Below are 17,289 nucleotides of genomic sequence, written 5' to 3'. Positions count from 1 at the left end.
ATAATCACAATGTCAGTGTAATAGTCACAGTGTCAGTTTAATACCCACAGTGTCAGTACAATACTCACAGTGTCAGTGTAATACTCACAGTGCTGTGTATTATTCACAGTGCCGGTGTAATACACACAGTGCCAGTGTAATACTCACAGTGCCAGTGTAATTCTCACAGTGCCAGTGTAATACTCATAGTGTCAGCATAACACTCAGCATGTCACTGTAATACTCAGCCCATTGTTATCATAATACTCAGTGTCAGTGTAATACTCACAATGTCAGTGTAATACTCACAGTGCTGTGTATTATTCACAGTGCCAGTGTCATACACACAGTGCCAGTGTAATACACACAGTGTCAGTGTAATACTCACAGTGTCAGTATAATACCCACAGTGTCAGTGTATTACAGACGGTGTCAGTGGAATACTCACAGCGTCAGTATAATACTCACAGTGTCAGTATAAAACTCACAGTGTCAGTGTAATACTCACAGTGTCAGCATAATACTTACCATGTAACTGTAATACTCAGACCATTGTTATCATAATACTCAGTGTCAGTGTAATACTCACAGTGCCAGTGTAATACACACAGTGCCAGTGTAATACTCACTGTGCCAATGTAATACTGACCGTGTCAGTGTAATACTCACACTGTCAGTGTAATGCTAACAGTGTCAGTATAATACCCAATGTCTGTGTAATACGCAGTGTCAGTGTAATACACACAACGTCAGTGTAATACTCACAGTGCCAGTGTAATACTCACAATGTCAGTGTAATACTCGCAGTGCTATGTATTATTCACAGTGTCAGTATAATACCCACAGCATCAGTGTAATACTAACAGTGTCAGTGTAATACTCACAGTGTCAGTGTAATACTCACAGTGTCAGTGTGAAACTCGCAGTGTCAGTGTGATACTCTCAGTATCAGTGTAATAAATACAATGTCAGTGCACTATACAGGGTCAGTGTAATACTCTCAGTATCAGTGTAATACACACAGTGTCAGTGTAATATTCACAGTACCAGTGTAATATTCCCAGTGTCTGTGTGATACTCTCAGTGACAGTGTAATACTCACACTGTCAGTGTGATACTCACAGTGTCAGTATGATACTCTCAGTGTCAGTGTAATGCTCTCAGTGTCAGTGTGATACTCACGGTGTCAGTGTGATACTCACGGTGTCAGTATGATACTCGCAGTGTCAGTGTGATACTCGCAGTGTCAGTGTGTTGCTCACAGTGTCAGTATAATACCCAATGTCTGTGTAATACTCACAATGTCAGTGTAATACTTGCAGTCCTGTGTATTATTCACAGTGTCTGTGTAATACTCACAGTGTCAGTATAATACCCACAGCGTCAGTGTAATACTAACAGTGTCAGTGTAATACAGTGTCAGTGTAATACTCACAGTGTCAGTGTAATACTCACAGTGTCAGTGTGAAACTCGCAGTGTCAGTGTAATACAAACAATGTCAGTGCACTATACAGGGTCAGTGTAATACTCTCAGTATCAGTGTGATACACACAGTGTCAGTGTAATATTCACAGTGCCAGTGTAATATTCCCAGTGTCTGTATGATACTCTCAGTGACAGTGTAATACTCACACTGTCATTGTGATACTCACGGTGTCAGTGTGATACTCACGGTGTCAGTGTGATACTCGCAGTGTCAGTGTGATACTCACAGTGTCAGTGTAATACTAACAGTGTCAATGTAATACTCATAGTGCCAGTGTAATACTCAGTGTCAGTGTAATACTCATAGTGTCAGTATAATACCCACAGTGTCAGTGTAATACTAACAGTGTCAGTGTAATACTAGCAGTGTCAGTGTAATACTCATTGTGTCAGTATAATACCCACAATGTCAGTGTAATACTCACAGCGTCAGTGTAACACTAACGGTGTCAGTGTAATACTGACGGTGTCAGTGTAATACTCACAATGTCAGTGTAATACTCAGTGTCAGTGTAATACTGACAGTGTCAGTGTAATACTCACAGTGTCAGTATAATACCCACAGTGTCAGTACAATACTCACAGTGTCAGTGTAATACTCACAGTGCTGTGTATTATTCACAGTGGCGGTGTAATACGCACAGTGTCAGTGTAATACTCACAGTGTCAGTGTAATACTCACAGTGCCAGTGTAATTCTCACAGTGCCAGTGTAATACTCATAGTGTCAGCATAATACTCACCATGTAACTGTAATACTCAGCCCATTGTTATCATAATACTCAGTGTCAGTGTAATACTCACAATGTCAGTGTAATACTCACAGTGCTGTGTATTATTCAGTGCCAGTGTAATACACACAGTGCCAGTGTAATACTCACAGTGCCAGTGTAATACTCACAGTGCCAGTGTAATACTCACAGTGTCAGTGTAATACTCACAGTGCTGTGTATTATTCAGTGTCAGTGTAATACTGACGGTGTCAGTGTAATACTCACAGTGTCAGTGTAATACTCAGTGTCTGTGTAATACTGATGGTGTCAGTGTAATACTCACAGTGTTAGTATAATACTCACAGTGTCAGTGTAATAAAGACAGTGTAAGTATAATACTCACAGTGTCAGTGTAATACAGACGGTGTCAATATAATACTCAGCGTCAGAGTAATACTCAGAGTTTCAGTGTAATACTCACAATGTCAGTGCAATACACACAGTGTCAGTATAATACTCTCAGCATCAGTATAGTACCCACAGTGTCAGTGTAATACAGACGGAGTCAGTGGAATACTCACAGCGTCAGTATAATACTCACAGTGTCATTATAATACTCACAGTGTCAGTGTAATACTCACAGTGTCAGCATAATACTTACCATGTAACTGTAATACTCAGCCCATTGTTATCATAATACTCAGTGTCAGTGTAATACTCACAATGTCAGTGTAATACTCACAGTGCTGTGTATTATTCACAGTGTCTGTGTAATACTCACAGTGTCAGTATAATACCCACAGCGTCAGTGTAATACTAACAGTTTTGGTGTAATACTCACAGCGTCAGTGTAACACTAACGGTGTCAGTGTAATACTCACAGTGCCAGTGTAATACTCACAGTGCCAGTGTAGCACCCACAATGTCAATGTAACATTCACAGTGTCAGTACCTTGACAGGGTGGATGTTTCCTAATGTGGAAGAATCTGCAAGTAGGGGTCACTGTGTAGAAATAAGGAGTCGCTCATTTAAAACAGAGATGAGGCGAATATTTTTCACTCAGTGGGCTGTGAGTGTTTGGAACTCTCTTCCTGAAAACGTGGTGGGAGCAGAGTCTTTGAATATTTTTACGGCAGAGGTAGATAGATTCTTGGTAAGCAACGGGGTGATAGGTTATTGACGGTAGGTGGGATGCTGGTTTCAAGCTACTGTCAGATCAGCCATGTTCTTATTAAATGGGGGGGAGGGCAGTTTCAAGGGCCTGAATGGCCTAATCCCACTCCTTCTTTGTATATTCTATTGTTTGCATGTGTCAGTATAATACTCACAGGCTCAGCATAATACTCCCACTGTCAGTGTAATACTCCCACTGTCAGTGTAATACTCACAGTGTCAGTGTAATACTCACATTATCAGTGTACTACTGACAGTATCAGCATAATACTCAGTGTAATACTCATAGTTTCAACGTAATACTCACAGTGTCAGTTTAATATTCACAGCATCAGTATAATATTCAAAGTATCAGTCTAATACTCAGTGTCAGTGTAACATTCACGGTGCCAGTGTAATGCTCACAGTGTAATACTCACAATGCCAGTGTAATACTCACAGTGTCAGTATAATACTTATCCAGCAGGGTTTTACGCCCCGCGGGTGGGCGCGCGCCTGACCCAATAAGGTATAAAATAATGCGTGATGACGTTGGGCGAGCGTCCCAATGCCATTGCACACTCGTGCGTTATTTCAGTCAGCGGGCACGCACAAGAGTCAGCAGCATGCCCACTGACAGTTAAGCAGCCTAATAAAGCCCTTAATCAATTAATTTAAACCTATTTCTCGCTGCCTGTCCAACCTTACGGTTGGCGGGCAGGCGAATCGGCCAGGAGGCCTTTTGATATTTTAGCAAACCTCATCCACGGGCAGGATGAGGTTTCCACAATTAAATAAAAAATAAATGTAAATGTTTCGGCAGAATTTTTATTCTGTTCATTTTATTGTGAGTGAGTCCTGTGTCAGAATATATTTTTTCAGATTTTAAAAGTCTTTATTTTTGATTTTAAAATTGTTCAGCTCCGTGCCTTCAGTGAGATTTCAGTACGCACATGTGCAGACTTCAGAGCCTGTACTCCTCCCACCCCCAACCCGGCAGCAATGAGCTTCTCAGCGCGCCTTTCACACTGGCTGGCCATAATACTCACAGTGCCAGTGTCATACTCACAGTGCCAGTGTAATACTCACTGTATCAGTTGTATACTGATGGTGTCAGCATAATACACAGTTTGTGTAATATTCGCATTGTCAGTGTAATACTCACAGAGTCAGTGTGATACTCACAGTGCCTGTGTAATACTCACAGTGCCAGTGTAATGTTCAAAGTGTCAGCAGAATATTCAGTATCGATGTAGTACTCACAATGCCATTATATTACTTACAGTATGAATGTAATTGTTACACTGTCAGAATAATATTCACAGTATCGGTGTAATATTGACAGTGTCAGTATAATACTCACAATGTCAGTGTAATGCTCACAGTGTCAGTATAATACTCAGTGTCAGGTTAATGCTCACAGTATTAATGTAATACTCACAGTGTCAGTGTAGTGCTCACAGTGTCAGTGTAACACTCACAGTGCCAATGTAATATTCACAATGTCAGTGTAATACACACAGTATCAGTGTAATGTTCAAAGTGTCAGCAGAATACTCAGTATCGGTGTAGTACTCACAATGCTATTATATTACTTATAGTATGAATGTAATTGTTACACTGTCAGAATAATACTCACAGTATCGGTGTAATATTAACAGTGTCAGTATAATACTCACAATGTCAGTATAATGCTCACAGTGTCAGTATAATACTCAGTGTCTGGTTAATGCTCACAGTATCAGTATGATACTCACAGTCACAGTGTCTGTGTAATACTCAGTGTCATTGAAATATGCACAGTGCAATATTTTTCACTCATCACATGGGCAAAACAGGCAGGCGGGCAAATCACAACTTGCAAAACCTCATCCATGGGGCAGGATAAGAAGGGTCAGTCAATGTGAATAGTGAGGAGTTTTGGAGATAGTTTGCTGCTGGTGGCTTATTGGTACTTGGCAGCTTAATCCCTGAACGGGGCTTCATTCTTAGCATTTCCAGGCTTCATTTCAGGGCCCACTGCTGTCTGCCAAGCCCCCGGAGAATTCACACTGTGTGGACACTTCCAGGTATCAGACAGCCTTCCCTTGCCCTGGTAATGGGGATTGTGGTCTCTGCTGGAGGCACTTCCTCTGAGGAGGAAGAGAGGGACAGAAGGAAGAGGAGGCCACATGTCCCAATGCAGCTTCCAGGCAAACGACCTGTGGGAGGAGAGGCGCAGGCACTAGGGGGCAGGGCCAGCAGGAAGCCCAAGGAAGGGGCCACAGAAGACGCCACTATCCTGCTGCCAGGATTTACAGGCAACGATGCAGCTACCTCAATATGTCTGAGGTGCAATGCCAAAGGAGGCTCCGCCTCTCTAGGGAGACAGTGACCTCTATTTGTCAGATGATTGGGCCTGAGATCATCTCCGACTGTGTGGGTGGACACCCCATGCCAGTGGCTCTGAAGGTCACAGTGGTCCTCAGCTTCTATGTCTCTGGCACTTTCCAGGGCTCAGTGGGGGATCTGTGTGGAGTCTCCCAGTCAGCTGTCCACAGTTGTGTCAAGCTGATGACAGAAGCAATGTTCAGGCAGGTATTGACTTTCATTCACTACCGTACGGACGGGGCCAGCCAGACAGGGCGAGTCAGAGGCTTTGCAGTGATTACTGGCTTCACCCGTTTCCAGGGTGCCATCGACTGCACACATGTGGCCATCAAGGCGCCAGCGGGTGAGCTGGGTGCCTTCGTCAACAGGAAGGGATTCCACTCCATGAATGTGCAGATAGTGTGTGATCACAGGATGCAGATTCTACAAGTCTGTGCAAGGTACCCAGGCAGCTCCCACAATGCCTACATCCTGAGGCACTCCCAGGTACCGAGTCTCTTCAGTTCTCCAGCCCGATTGGATGGACAGCTGCTGGGTGACAACGGCTATCCCCTCAGAAGGTGGCTCATGACGCCTCTCTGCCATCCAAGAACAGAGACTGAGCAGAATTTTAATAGGAGCCACGGCTCCACAAGGTGGATGGTAGAGAGGACCATAGGTCTTCTCAAGATGCACTTCCGATGCCTGGACCATTCAGGAGAGCACTCCAATACCCCCCAGAGTGGGTGTCATTGATAGTGGCTGCATGCTGCACTCTCCACAATCTGGCAGTGGCAAGGGGGGACCCACTGGAGGAAGAGGATGTTGACACAGCTGCACTGGCTACAAATGATGAGTCCAGTAGTGAGTCAGAAGAGAAGCACGGTGAGGAGAACGCTGAGGGCATGAGGACAGACCTCAGTAACTTCTAGGGAGGCAAGGGCGCCTTGATCCAATATTTTCCTTCAGTTAGGCTGCCAAATAAGAACTACCACTTCATGCCAGGTCTGCTGCCACCATCCTAGATCCCAGAAATGACACTTTCCTTGGCCCCCAAGATACACTCAGTGACTGTGCAATAAAGGTTTGAGCCACCCACATCCAACATTACATACTGGCCTACCCTACACCTACAGAACAAATAAAGCACTCAGGCCAATAACACAAAAGCAAATGTAATTTAATGTTGGAACTCACATTGTCTTGAACAGAAAAAACTGGTGTTGGTAGTCACACCATTAAAAAAGGAAAATCAAAATGAGGGAACAAAATATCACCCTCTTGTGCTAAAGGTGCTTTACATTTACGTTTACAGGTGCTACATCTAGGTGCTCCCCTCTCGCTGGCACTGGCATTGGAGGCAGCCTGCTGACTCTGCTGTCCTGTTGGCCTTGATGACCTTGGTGGTTGTCCTCTGGCCCATGGAGCCTGTGCTGGCCCTGCCTGGAAGGGAACAGCCAGTGCGACGGCTGACATCTTCCCAGTCTCATCAGATGCCATGGTCACTGGCAGAGGGGCGGAGGAGCTGCTGCTGTCATCCAGAGCGCCCTGAGAGGAGCCCACAGAGACGACAAGCAGCTTGTGCTCCAATGAGGCCGCTGTTTACCTCCCTGTGCACATTGATGGATGGGCACTTGGCTGGGATACTGGATGCCCAATCCATCTCCCACACTGACACTGACCAGCTGATCACGGGAGGGAGTTCCAGAATTTTCACCCAGCGACAGTGAAGGAACGGCGATATATTTCCCAGTCAGGATGGTGAGTGGCTTGGAGGGAACTTCCAGGTGGTGGTGTTCCCATCTATCTGCTGCCTTTGTCCTTCTAGATAGTAGTGGTCATGGGTTTGGAAAGTGCTGTCTAAGAAGCCTTGGTGAGTTTCTGCAGTGCATCTTGTAGATGAACATATGAACAAGGAGCAGGAGGAAGCCATTTACTAAGATCATGGCTGATCTGATAGTAACTTCAAATCTGCCCCCATTAACCTATCACCCCCTTGCTTATCGAGAATCTATTCAGCTCTGCCTTAAAAATATTTGAAGACTTGACTTCCACCAGCTTTTCAGGAGGAGAGTTCCAAAGACTCACGAGCCTCTGAGTGGAAAAATTCGCCGCATCTCCGTTTTAAAAGAGCGACCCCTTATTTTTAAACAGTGACCCCTAGTTCTAGATTCTCCCAAAAGAGGAAACATCTCTCCACATCCACCCTGTCAAGACCTCTCAGGATCCTATATGTTTCAATCAAGTCACCTCTCACTCGTCTAAACTCCTGCGGATACAAGCCTAGTCTGTCCAACCTTTCCTCAAAAGACAACTCACCCAATCCAGGTATTTGTCTGGTAAACCTTCTCTGAGCTGCTTCCAATGTATTTACACCCTTCTTTAAATAAAGTGACCAATACTGTACACAGTACTCCAGCTGTGGGCCAGGATTTTCTGTGCCTGCAGACATCAGGCATGTTCAGTGGCGTGAGCAGACAATATGGCGCAATTGGTTTCACAACGGCGTGAAATCAGTTTGTGATTGTCAGCTCAGTCTGCCGGTGGAGGGCTGCATTTCCCACCATTGGACTTCAGAAACATCATTGTAATACATCAGCATCTCATTACCTGGAAAAACTCAGCAGGTCTGGCAGCATCGGCAGAGAAGAAAAGAGTTGACGTTTCGAGTCCTCATGACCCTTCAGCAGAACTTCATGAGGACTCGAAACGTCAACTCTTTTCTTCTCTGCCGATGCTGCCAGACCTGCTGAGTTTTTCCAGGTAATTCTGTTTTTGTTTTGGATTTCCAGCATCCGCAGTAGTTTTTTGTTTTTACCTCATTATAAGGCCAGCTTGCCTGACTCATCCCCCTCTCCACTGGATCATCCACGCACGCCGATGTGTTTTATAACTGTACATAAGCGACATCCACCTGGCGATCTGCACTTCACTCGGGACTTCGAGGTTTATTTGCCTACCTTGCTTCGGGCAGCACTCGCAGTCATCAGCACCAGGCTTCACAAACAGCACCACATCACTTTCGGAGGAGCTCACAGGCAGGTCTCTACCTATCAGACCAGCAATAAGGCAGGGGAGGCTTTTCAGTGGCTGCTGGGCTAGAGCTTGCTTGGGGAAGGGGGGGAAGTCGCCTGAGGCAAGGGAAGAGGCTGCAGGGCGAGGGCTGTACTGGGGAAGGAGAGTAACGCAGGGTGTGTGTGGGGGGCACATGTTGACCCTTGCAAGTGACCTCAAGATGGTGAGGGCTGAGGAGGCAGCCTCCAGAGGAGATGAGGCCAGATAGAGATGTGAGGGTGTGTGTGAGAATGGGTGGTGATGTCCCTTGAGCTGGCAGTGAGTGAGATGCCAGTGAATGTGTGATGGGCTTGTGAGTGTGTGAATTTAGAGTGATGAGATGGTTGCCATACCCTGGCTGCACAGATGAGATCATTCATCCTCTATCTGCATTGGATGGCCAACCTCTTCTGTGCAGCATTGGCATTGACCACCACTGCCATCGCCCACCAAGCTGGAGTGGTAATGTTGCTGCCCCTCCTGCAGCCAGAGCGGGGGTAGAGGACATCACAGTGGGTCTCCACATTGACCAAAAGGTGCTTAAGGGCTGCAGTCTTCTTACCTTTCGGGGCCATGTCTTCTTTGCTACAGTCCTGGGCTGGAAGCACTGAGTGCGGCTGTACTTTAAATGTGGTGCCTGACGTGATGAAGGGGCGAGGTGATGGCGTGGCAAGCGAATCGGAGCCCACCCGCCATGGAAACGGTGTGTTTCCCGGGAATGCATAATTAATGTGGCGGGTTTGGGATGATACGGTGTGAAAAGCTGCCATTGCAGCCGGTGGATAAAACATCGTTTTACCTGCCCACTACCTGCAAACCTGGGGCAATTCTGCCCGTGGTCTCACTGGTGTTCTGTTTTACTGAAGCATAACCTCCCTACTTTTGTATTCAATTACCCTTGCAATAAATGATAATATTCCATTAGCTTTCCTAATTACTTGCTGTACCTGCATACTAGCCATATTAGATGGTACACACTGCTGCTACTGTGCGTCGGTGATGGAGGGAGTAAATGTTTGTGGATGTGGTGCCAATCAAGCAGGGCTGCTTTGTCCTGGATGGTGTCAAGCTTCTTGAGTGTTGTGGGAGCTGCATTCATCCAGGCAAGTGGGGAGTATTCCATCACACTCCTGACTTGTGCCTTGTAGATGGTGGACAGGTTTGGGGAGTCAGGAGGTGAGTTACTTGTCACAGGATTCCTCTGATCTGCTCTTGTAGCCACAGTATTTAAATGGCTAGTTCAGTTCAGTTTCTGGTCAATGGTGACCCCCAGGGTGTTGATAGTAGGGGATTCAGTGATGGTAATGCCATTGAATATCTTGGGGCAATGGTTATATTCTCTCTTTTTGGAGATGGTCATTGCCTGACACTTGTGTGGCGCGAATGTTACTTGCCACTTATCAGCCCAAGCCTGGATATTCTCCAGGTCTTGCTGCATTTGGACATGGACTGCTTCAGTATCTGAGGAGTCGTGAATGGTGCTGAACATTGTGCAATCATCAACGAACATCCCCACTTCTGACCCTATGATGGAAGGAAGGTCATTGATGAAACAGCTGAAGATGGTTGGGCCGAGGACACTACCCTAAGGAACTCCTGCAGTGATGTCCTGGAACTGAGATGATTGATCTCCAACAAGCACAACCATCTTCCTTTATGCTAGGTATGACTCCAACCAGTGGAGAGTTTTCCCCCTGATTCCCATTGACTCCAGTTTTGCTAGGGCTCCTTGATGCCACTCAGTCAAATGTTGCCTTGATGTCAAGGGCAGTCACTCTCACCTCACCTCGGGAGTTCAGCTCTTTTGTCCATGTTTGAGCCAAGGCTGTAATGAGGTCAGGAGCTGAGTGGCCCTGGCGGAACCCAAACTGGGCATTAGTAAGCAGGTTATTGCTAAACAAGTGCCACCTGATAGTACTGTTGATGACCCCTTCCATCACTTTACTTATAGTGCTATTGTAATACTCAGTGTCATTCTAATATTCATGCCAGTGTAATGTTCACGGTGTCAGCAAAATACTCAGTTTCGCTGTAATACTCACAGTGCCATTATCCTACTGAAAGTGTCAGTGTAATACTCAGTGCTAGTGTAATATTCAGTGTCAGTACTCACAATGTCAGTGTAATACTGGCAGTGTCAGTCTAATACCCGCAGTTTCAGAGTAGTACTCACAATGTCAGTGTAATACTCCGTGTCAGGGTAATATTCGCAGTGTAATACACACAATGTCAATGTAATACTCAAAGTTTCAGGGTAATACTCACAGTGTAATGCTCACAATCTCAATGTAAAACTCACAGTTTTTTTATTCATTCATGTGATGTGGGCGTCGCTGGCTAGGCCAGCATTTATTGCCCATCCCTAATTCCTCTTGTTCTGAGGGCATTTAACATTGCAGTGGGCCTGGAGTCACATGTAGGCCAGACTAGGTAAGGACAGCAGATTTCCTTCCTTAAAGGGCATTAGTGAACCTGGTGTTGTTATGACAAGTTTCAGTCTAACACTCACAGTGTCAGGGTAATACTCATGGTGTCAGTGCGACACTCATAGTGTGGGTGTAGTACTCACAGTGCCAGTGTAATGGTCACAGTGTCATACTCACAATATTATTGTAATACTCACAATGCCAGTGTGATACTCAATGTCACTGTAATACTCAGTGTCAGTTTAGTACTCACAATGTCAGTGTAATGCTCAGTGTCATTGTAGTACACACATTGTCAGTGTAATACACACAGTATCAGCATAGCATTCACAATGTCAGTGTAATACTCACAGTGCCAATGTAATACTCACAATGTCAATGTAATACTCACAGTACCGCTATAATAGTCAGTGTAATACTCACAATGTCAGTGTAATGCTCATGGTACCAATGTAATACTCACAGTGTTGGTGGTGTAGTCACAATGTCAGTGTAACACTCACAGTGTTGGTGTAATACTCACAGTGTCGGTGTAGTACGGTGTCAGTGTAATACTTGCTGTGTCAGTCTAATACTCACAGTGTCACTATAATAGTCATCGTAATACTCACAATGTCAGTGTAATACTCACAGTGTCAGCTTAGTACTCACAGTGTCAGTGTAATACTCACAGTGCTAGTAAAATGCTCACAGCATAATACTCACAGTGCCAACTTAATACTCAGAATGTCAATGTAATACTCAGCGTTCGTGGAATGCTGTCTTAGTTGACAATATAATGTTTAACTTGCCGCTGTAGATTTCATTTCTAATTGCTCTGGTGTGTATTTTTGGTGATTTATGTACACAAGTAGATAGATCTGTTGTGGATCTTGCCATGCATTTACCACATATCACTACCCAATGTCCTCTGCTTTCTTTGACTCTTTTGACTCTTTTTGGGCTTTGTTACAGATTTTCCTTATCCCTTTGGTTGGATGAATGGGTATTTGGCAATTGTGGTCGGTGCTGTCATGACTTTCATTGTTCAGAGCAGTTCGGTCTTCACATCAGCGATCATTCCACTCATTGGTAAGAAATTCTCCTGAAGCACAACCTCTCATATCCAATAGACACATAACTGAAATCCGGTTCGGAATTATGGACCCTGTGTTGGTTATTGTGATGTTCATCTTTCACTGTCTACCCCATGGGGTGGGGGGGGCTGTAATTTCTCAGTGCCCTGTGGCTTCGCCCAGTGACTTCAACGATGCTTCCCAGGACAGAGTGCTACCAGCTCATCTGCAAAGCTGAGGCCTTTCCCCAGTCCAGGTCCCGCCCCAGCCCAGGCCCCGCCCCAGTCCAGCACCCCCACCCCCCCAGTCCAGGCCCCTCCCCAGTCCAAGCCTCTCCCCAGTCCAGGCTCCTCCCATCCAGCCCAGGCCCTTCCCCAGTCCAGGCCCCTCCCAGTCCAGGCCCTTCTCCAGTTCAGATCACTTCCCAGCCCAGGCCCAATGCTTGCAGAGGCTTACCCCTCCCCTCATTTGCTCTTTTCCCAGCTGATGCTCCCCCTAACACAGATTCGTTCCCAGTGCAATCTCCTCATCCAAGGCAAGCCCACCAAGCACTGACTCCTCCTGCCCATCCTCCTCTCCCAGCCTTTTCTCCTGAGCATCCTGGGCTCCTCCCTGTCTCTAGCTGCTCCCCCGGCCAGCCAGTCTCCTCCATCTTCCCTGCCCTCCACCCACTCTTGGTCCTCCCCCACTCAGTGGCTCCCAGAATTCTCTGGAGTCTCCCAGAAATTATGGATTAACCTCAAGCAACCCACAAGAAAATCACTGGCCTGCAAAAAAACATTGGCTGGGTAACTGGTGTAGCACTTTGCTGTACCATAAGAGGGAGCCATTTTTAAAAGCCCAGTACGGGGCTGAAAATGCTTTTATCTGCTATAAATCCCTCCCCTTGGGAAGAAGAGCCACCTACAATAACACAGGCTCTGTACTGAGAGGAATTCCACGCCCAGGGACTGGGAGACGTATGTCATCCCCTCACACAGCACAGTGGGTGACTACTTGCTGCTTTTCATGTGATTGGCTGCTTAGTCTGAGGCTGATGTGTCTGCTCTTTTCCCTTTGACCTGTGCAGGGATCGGCGTGATCAGTCTGGAGAGGGCATATCCCTTGTGCTTGGGGTCAAATATTGGAACAACAAGCACAGCAATCCTGGCAGCCCTGGCCAGCCCAGCTGAACAACTGGGCAACGCCGTGCAGGTAACAGACTCTCACACTCATTCTCACACTCCCTCACACCCACACATGCATTCTCACACTCACTCACACCCACACACTCATTCTCACACTCACTCACACCCACAGACTCAGTCTCACATTCACTCACACCCATACACATTCTCACTCACATTCTCACACTCACGCACTCACATTCATACATTCATTCTCACACTCAGACTTACACACACATTCTCACACTCACTCACACCCACAGACTCATTCTCACACTCACTCACATTCTCACACACACTCATTCACATCCACACACTCATTCTCAAACTCACTCACATTCACACACATATTTTCACTCACGTATTCTCACATTCACACACACATTCTCACTCACATTCTCACACTCCCACTCACACATTCTCACTCTCATTCTCACACTCACATTCTCATACGCACTCACTCACATCCACATGCTCATTCTCACACTCACTCACATTCACACACACATATTCACACACACACGTCCTCACTCATATTCTCACACTCACTCACATACCCACACACTCATTCTCACACTCACTCGCATTCACACACACACATATTCACACACACATTCTCACTCACATTCTCATACACATTCACGCACATTCTCACTCGCATTCTCACTCACATTCTCATAAACACTCACGTGTATTCTCACTCACATTCTCATATACACTCACATGCATTCTCACTCATATTCTCACACTTTCAGTCACTCACATTCACACACATTCTCACTCACATTCTCATGCACTCACATTCACTCATACACACACATTCACACATATATTCTCACTCACATTCTCACACTCACACACCCACATACTCATCCTCACACTCACACATTCACACACACATTTTCACTCACATTCTCACACACACACTCACTCACATTCCCACACATTGTCTCTCACATTCTCACACTCACTCACACCCACGCACTCTTTATCACACTCACTCACACCCACACTCACACCCACACACTCATTCTCACATTCACACACAATTCTCACACACACTCACATTCCCACAGACTCACTCGCATTCACATACGCATTCTCACTCAAATTCTCACACACATTCTCACTCACATTCTCATGCACATTCTCACTCACATTCTTACACACATACTCACATTCTCATGCACATTCTCACTCACATTCTCACAAACACTCACATTCTCACACACACACATTCTCGCTCACATTCTCACACACTCACTCACATTCACCTATACATTCTCACTCATTCTCGCACACACTCACAGACACACACACTCATTCTCACAGTCACTCACATTCACACTCACATTCACACAAACATTCTCACGCCAAGAAAGAGTGAATAGGAAGGATCGATCTCTGTTAGCAAAGGGGTCAGTAACCAGGGGGCAAAGTGACAAAGGGGTTTGAGGGGATTTGAGGAGAACTTTTTCATCCAGTGGGTGGTGGGGCCTGGAACTTAGTGCCTGGGAGGATGATGGAGGCAGAAACCCTTATCAACATTTAAAAAAAAACTTGGATGTGCACTTGAGGTGCCGCAACCTACAGGGTTATGGACCTACAACTGGAAAGTGGGATTAGGCTGGATCACTCCTATTCATACAGTGCAGACACGAGGAGATAAATTGTCTCTTTCTATGCTGTAAATTTCCTATGATTCTATGAATGTTGGGGGTATGTGAAACAAACAAGTGGATGTGCAACTCAACTCGTGAGAGAGTGGTGAGTAAATATGCAGCTTGGGATGTGAGGTTAGATACCAAGTAGAGACAGTCGAGTGTGGGTCCTGCTGATTGGCTCAGCTTTGAGCCATAGGAATACGGATCCAGAATTGGGGAAATGAATGATAGGGAACATTGGATATGAGCATTTGCCCCAGAGTTTGGGATAGTTCATGTCCAAACTACAACCCCTGGCCTAGGCAAATCCAACCCTCTGATCCCAGGGAACTCAACCCGGTGTTCCTTATGCAATGGGTGGCTCTGTTTGAATTTGTGTGTCCTGGAGATTTGGAAAGGGCAAAACCAAGTGGTGTCTTATCCCTAGGGATAAATCCAAAAGCCAGACCTCAACAAGTTTGAGATATATACACAGGCCAAAGCAAACATATATTGAAACTCCTAAGGTACCATAGTAATCATCTAGACAGCCAATGAGACACAAGCTTAGAAGCCCCTGGTCTAGGATATGGAATCTCGATTTGGTTTAACTCTTGGGAAGTGGGAAGAATTTGTGCAGAGCTTTTCCTTATTGTGGTAAATGGGCTCAACATAGAGTTCTGTAAGAGCAGTTACTTGTCAGAGAGGGAGTGCAGTGGAGGTTCACCAGACTAATTCCTAGGATGGCAGGACAGTCCTATGGTGAGAAATTGAGGAAACTGGGCCTATATTCTCTAGAGTTTAAAAGAAAGAGAGGTGATCTCATTGAAACTTACAAAATTCTTAAGGGGCTAAACAGGTTAATGCAGCAAGGCTGTGGGATAGAGAACCAAGGGATACAGTCTCAGAATAAGGACCTGGCATTTAGGGCTGAGATGAGGAGGAATTTCTTCACTCAGAGGGTTGTGAATCTTTGGAATTCTCTACCCCAGAGGGCTGTGGAAGCTCAGTCATTGAGTATGTTTAAGACAGAGATCAATAGGTTTCTACATATTAAAGATATCAAGGGATATGGGGATAGTGTGGGAAATGGGTTTGAGGTATAGGGTCAGCAATGATCTAGTTGAACGGCGTAATAGGCTCGAGGGGCTGAATGGCCTACTGCTGCTCCTATGTTCCTATGTTTCCTATGTTCCAGATGGTACATGGACTTTGTAGAAAAGAGATCTATAAGCTGATGACCATTTCTCATCATTTTAATGAGCTTGATACCCAGTGGTGAAAAACTCTGACACTAACAGCCTTTCTCCTTTGCCAGGTTGCCCTCATCCATCTGTTCTTTAACCTATCTGGAATTCTCATCTGGTATTGCATTCCACGTATGCGAATCCCGATCTCACTGGCCAAGGTGTTTGGGAATGTTACGGCCAAGTATCGATGGTTTCCTATCATGTATTTGCTATTCAGTTTCTTTCTGATCCCTGGGGCTCTCTTTGGGTTATCCATGGCAGGTTGGATAGTGCTGGGAGCCATTGCTGGGCCCATCGTCATTATCATCATCTTCATTGTCACCATCAACATCATGCAGAAGAAATGCCCCCAGTGTCTCCCCTCAAAGCTACATTCCTGGGCCTTCCTGCCCCTCTGTATGCACTCATTCAAACCAATGAACAGGGTACTGACATCCTGCTGTGCCCACTGCTGCTGTCAATGCTGCAGACCAATGACAGACAGTTCCCAGAAGCCCACAACAGGCCAGCTCCAAACACATGCTCTGTCAAAGGAGAGTCACTGCTACGGTAATACAGTGAGCATGGAAAGTGTACATATCTGACGAATCATTGTCATTCCACAGACGGACTTGTCTTTGAGTTGTTTTGTAATTTAAACAAGTGAGCTTATTCTATCTGTAATCTGTATAGGAGTTGCTCTCACTCTCTGCAGATACTCAGCAAAGTCAGCTCAACTGATACACAGTACGGATTAATTAAAAAGCTGCAAATAATGAAATAAATAAATTGAAAAAACAAGAGGCATCAGACAAGCGGCAGGGTGTGTGTTGTACGTGTCTGCATTAATAAGGAGTGTATATACGTATGTGTTTATCAGTTAACTCCTTTCTCTTTGTGAAGTTATTTGCACCATCTCTAAGACTATCCACTTCCACATCTGTAATATCACCTGATTTCTTCATTGCTTCAATTCATCTGCTGCCAAAACCCTCGCCCATGCCTTTGTTACCTCTAAACTCGAATATTTCAATGCA

General features: G+C 45.5%; 1 protein-coding gene across 1 annotated transcript in view; it reads left to right on the top strand.

The window, feature by feature from the left end:
- The window catches only part of LOC144685676 (sodium-dependent phosphate transport protein 2C-like), a 267,701-nt gene extending 250,646 nt beyond the window's left edge, over positions 1 to 17,055 (top strand). Inside the window, exons 11-13 of the mRNA XM_078550457.1 lie at positions 12,114 to 12,230; positions 13,284 to 13,408; positions 16,342 to 17,055. Coding sequence (XP_078406583.1) covers positions 12,114 to 12,230; positions 13,284 to 13,408; positions 16,342 to 16,857 — 758 coding nt within the window. The 3' untranslated portion in view covers positions 16,858 to 17,055. The remainder of the gene's footprint in view (positions 1 to 12,113; positions 12,231 to 13,283; positions 13,409 to 16,341) is intronic.
- The last annotated feature ends 234 nt before the right edge of the window (positions 17,056 to 17,289 follow it).

The sequence above is a fragment of the Cetorhinus maximus genome, chromosome 10, assembly GCF_964194155.1.
Source record: "Cetorhinus maximus chromosome 10, sCetMax3.hap1.1, whole genome shotgun sequence".
In the NCBI taxonomy this organism is placed as follows: Eukaryota; Metazoa; Chordata; class Chondrichthyes; order Lamniformes; family Cetorhinidae; genus Cetorhinus; species Cetorhinus maximus.
Note: the sequence above shows the minus strand (reverse complement) of the source record. Positions and strands in the feature narration are given on the sequence as shown.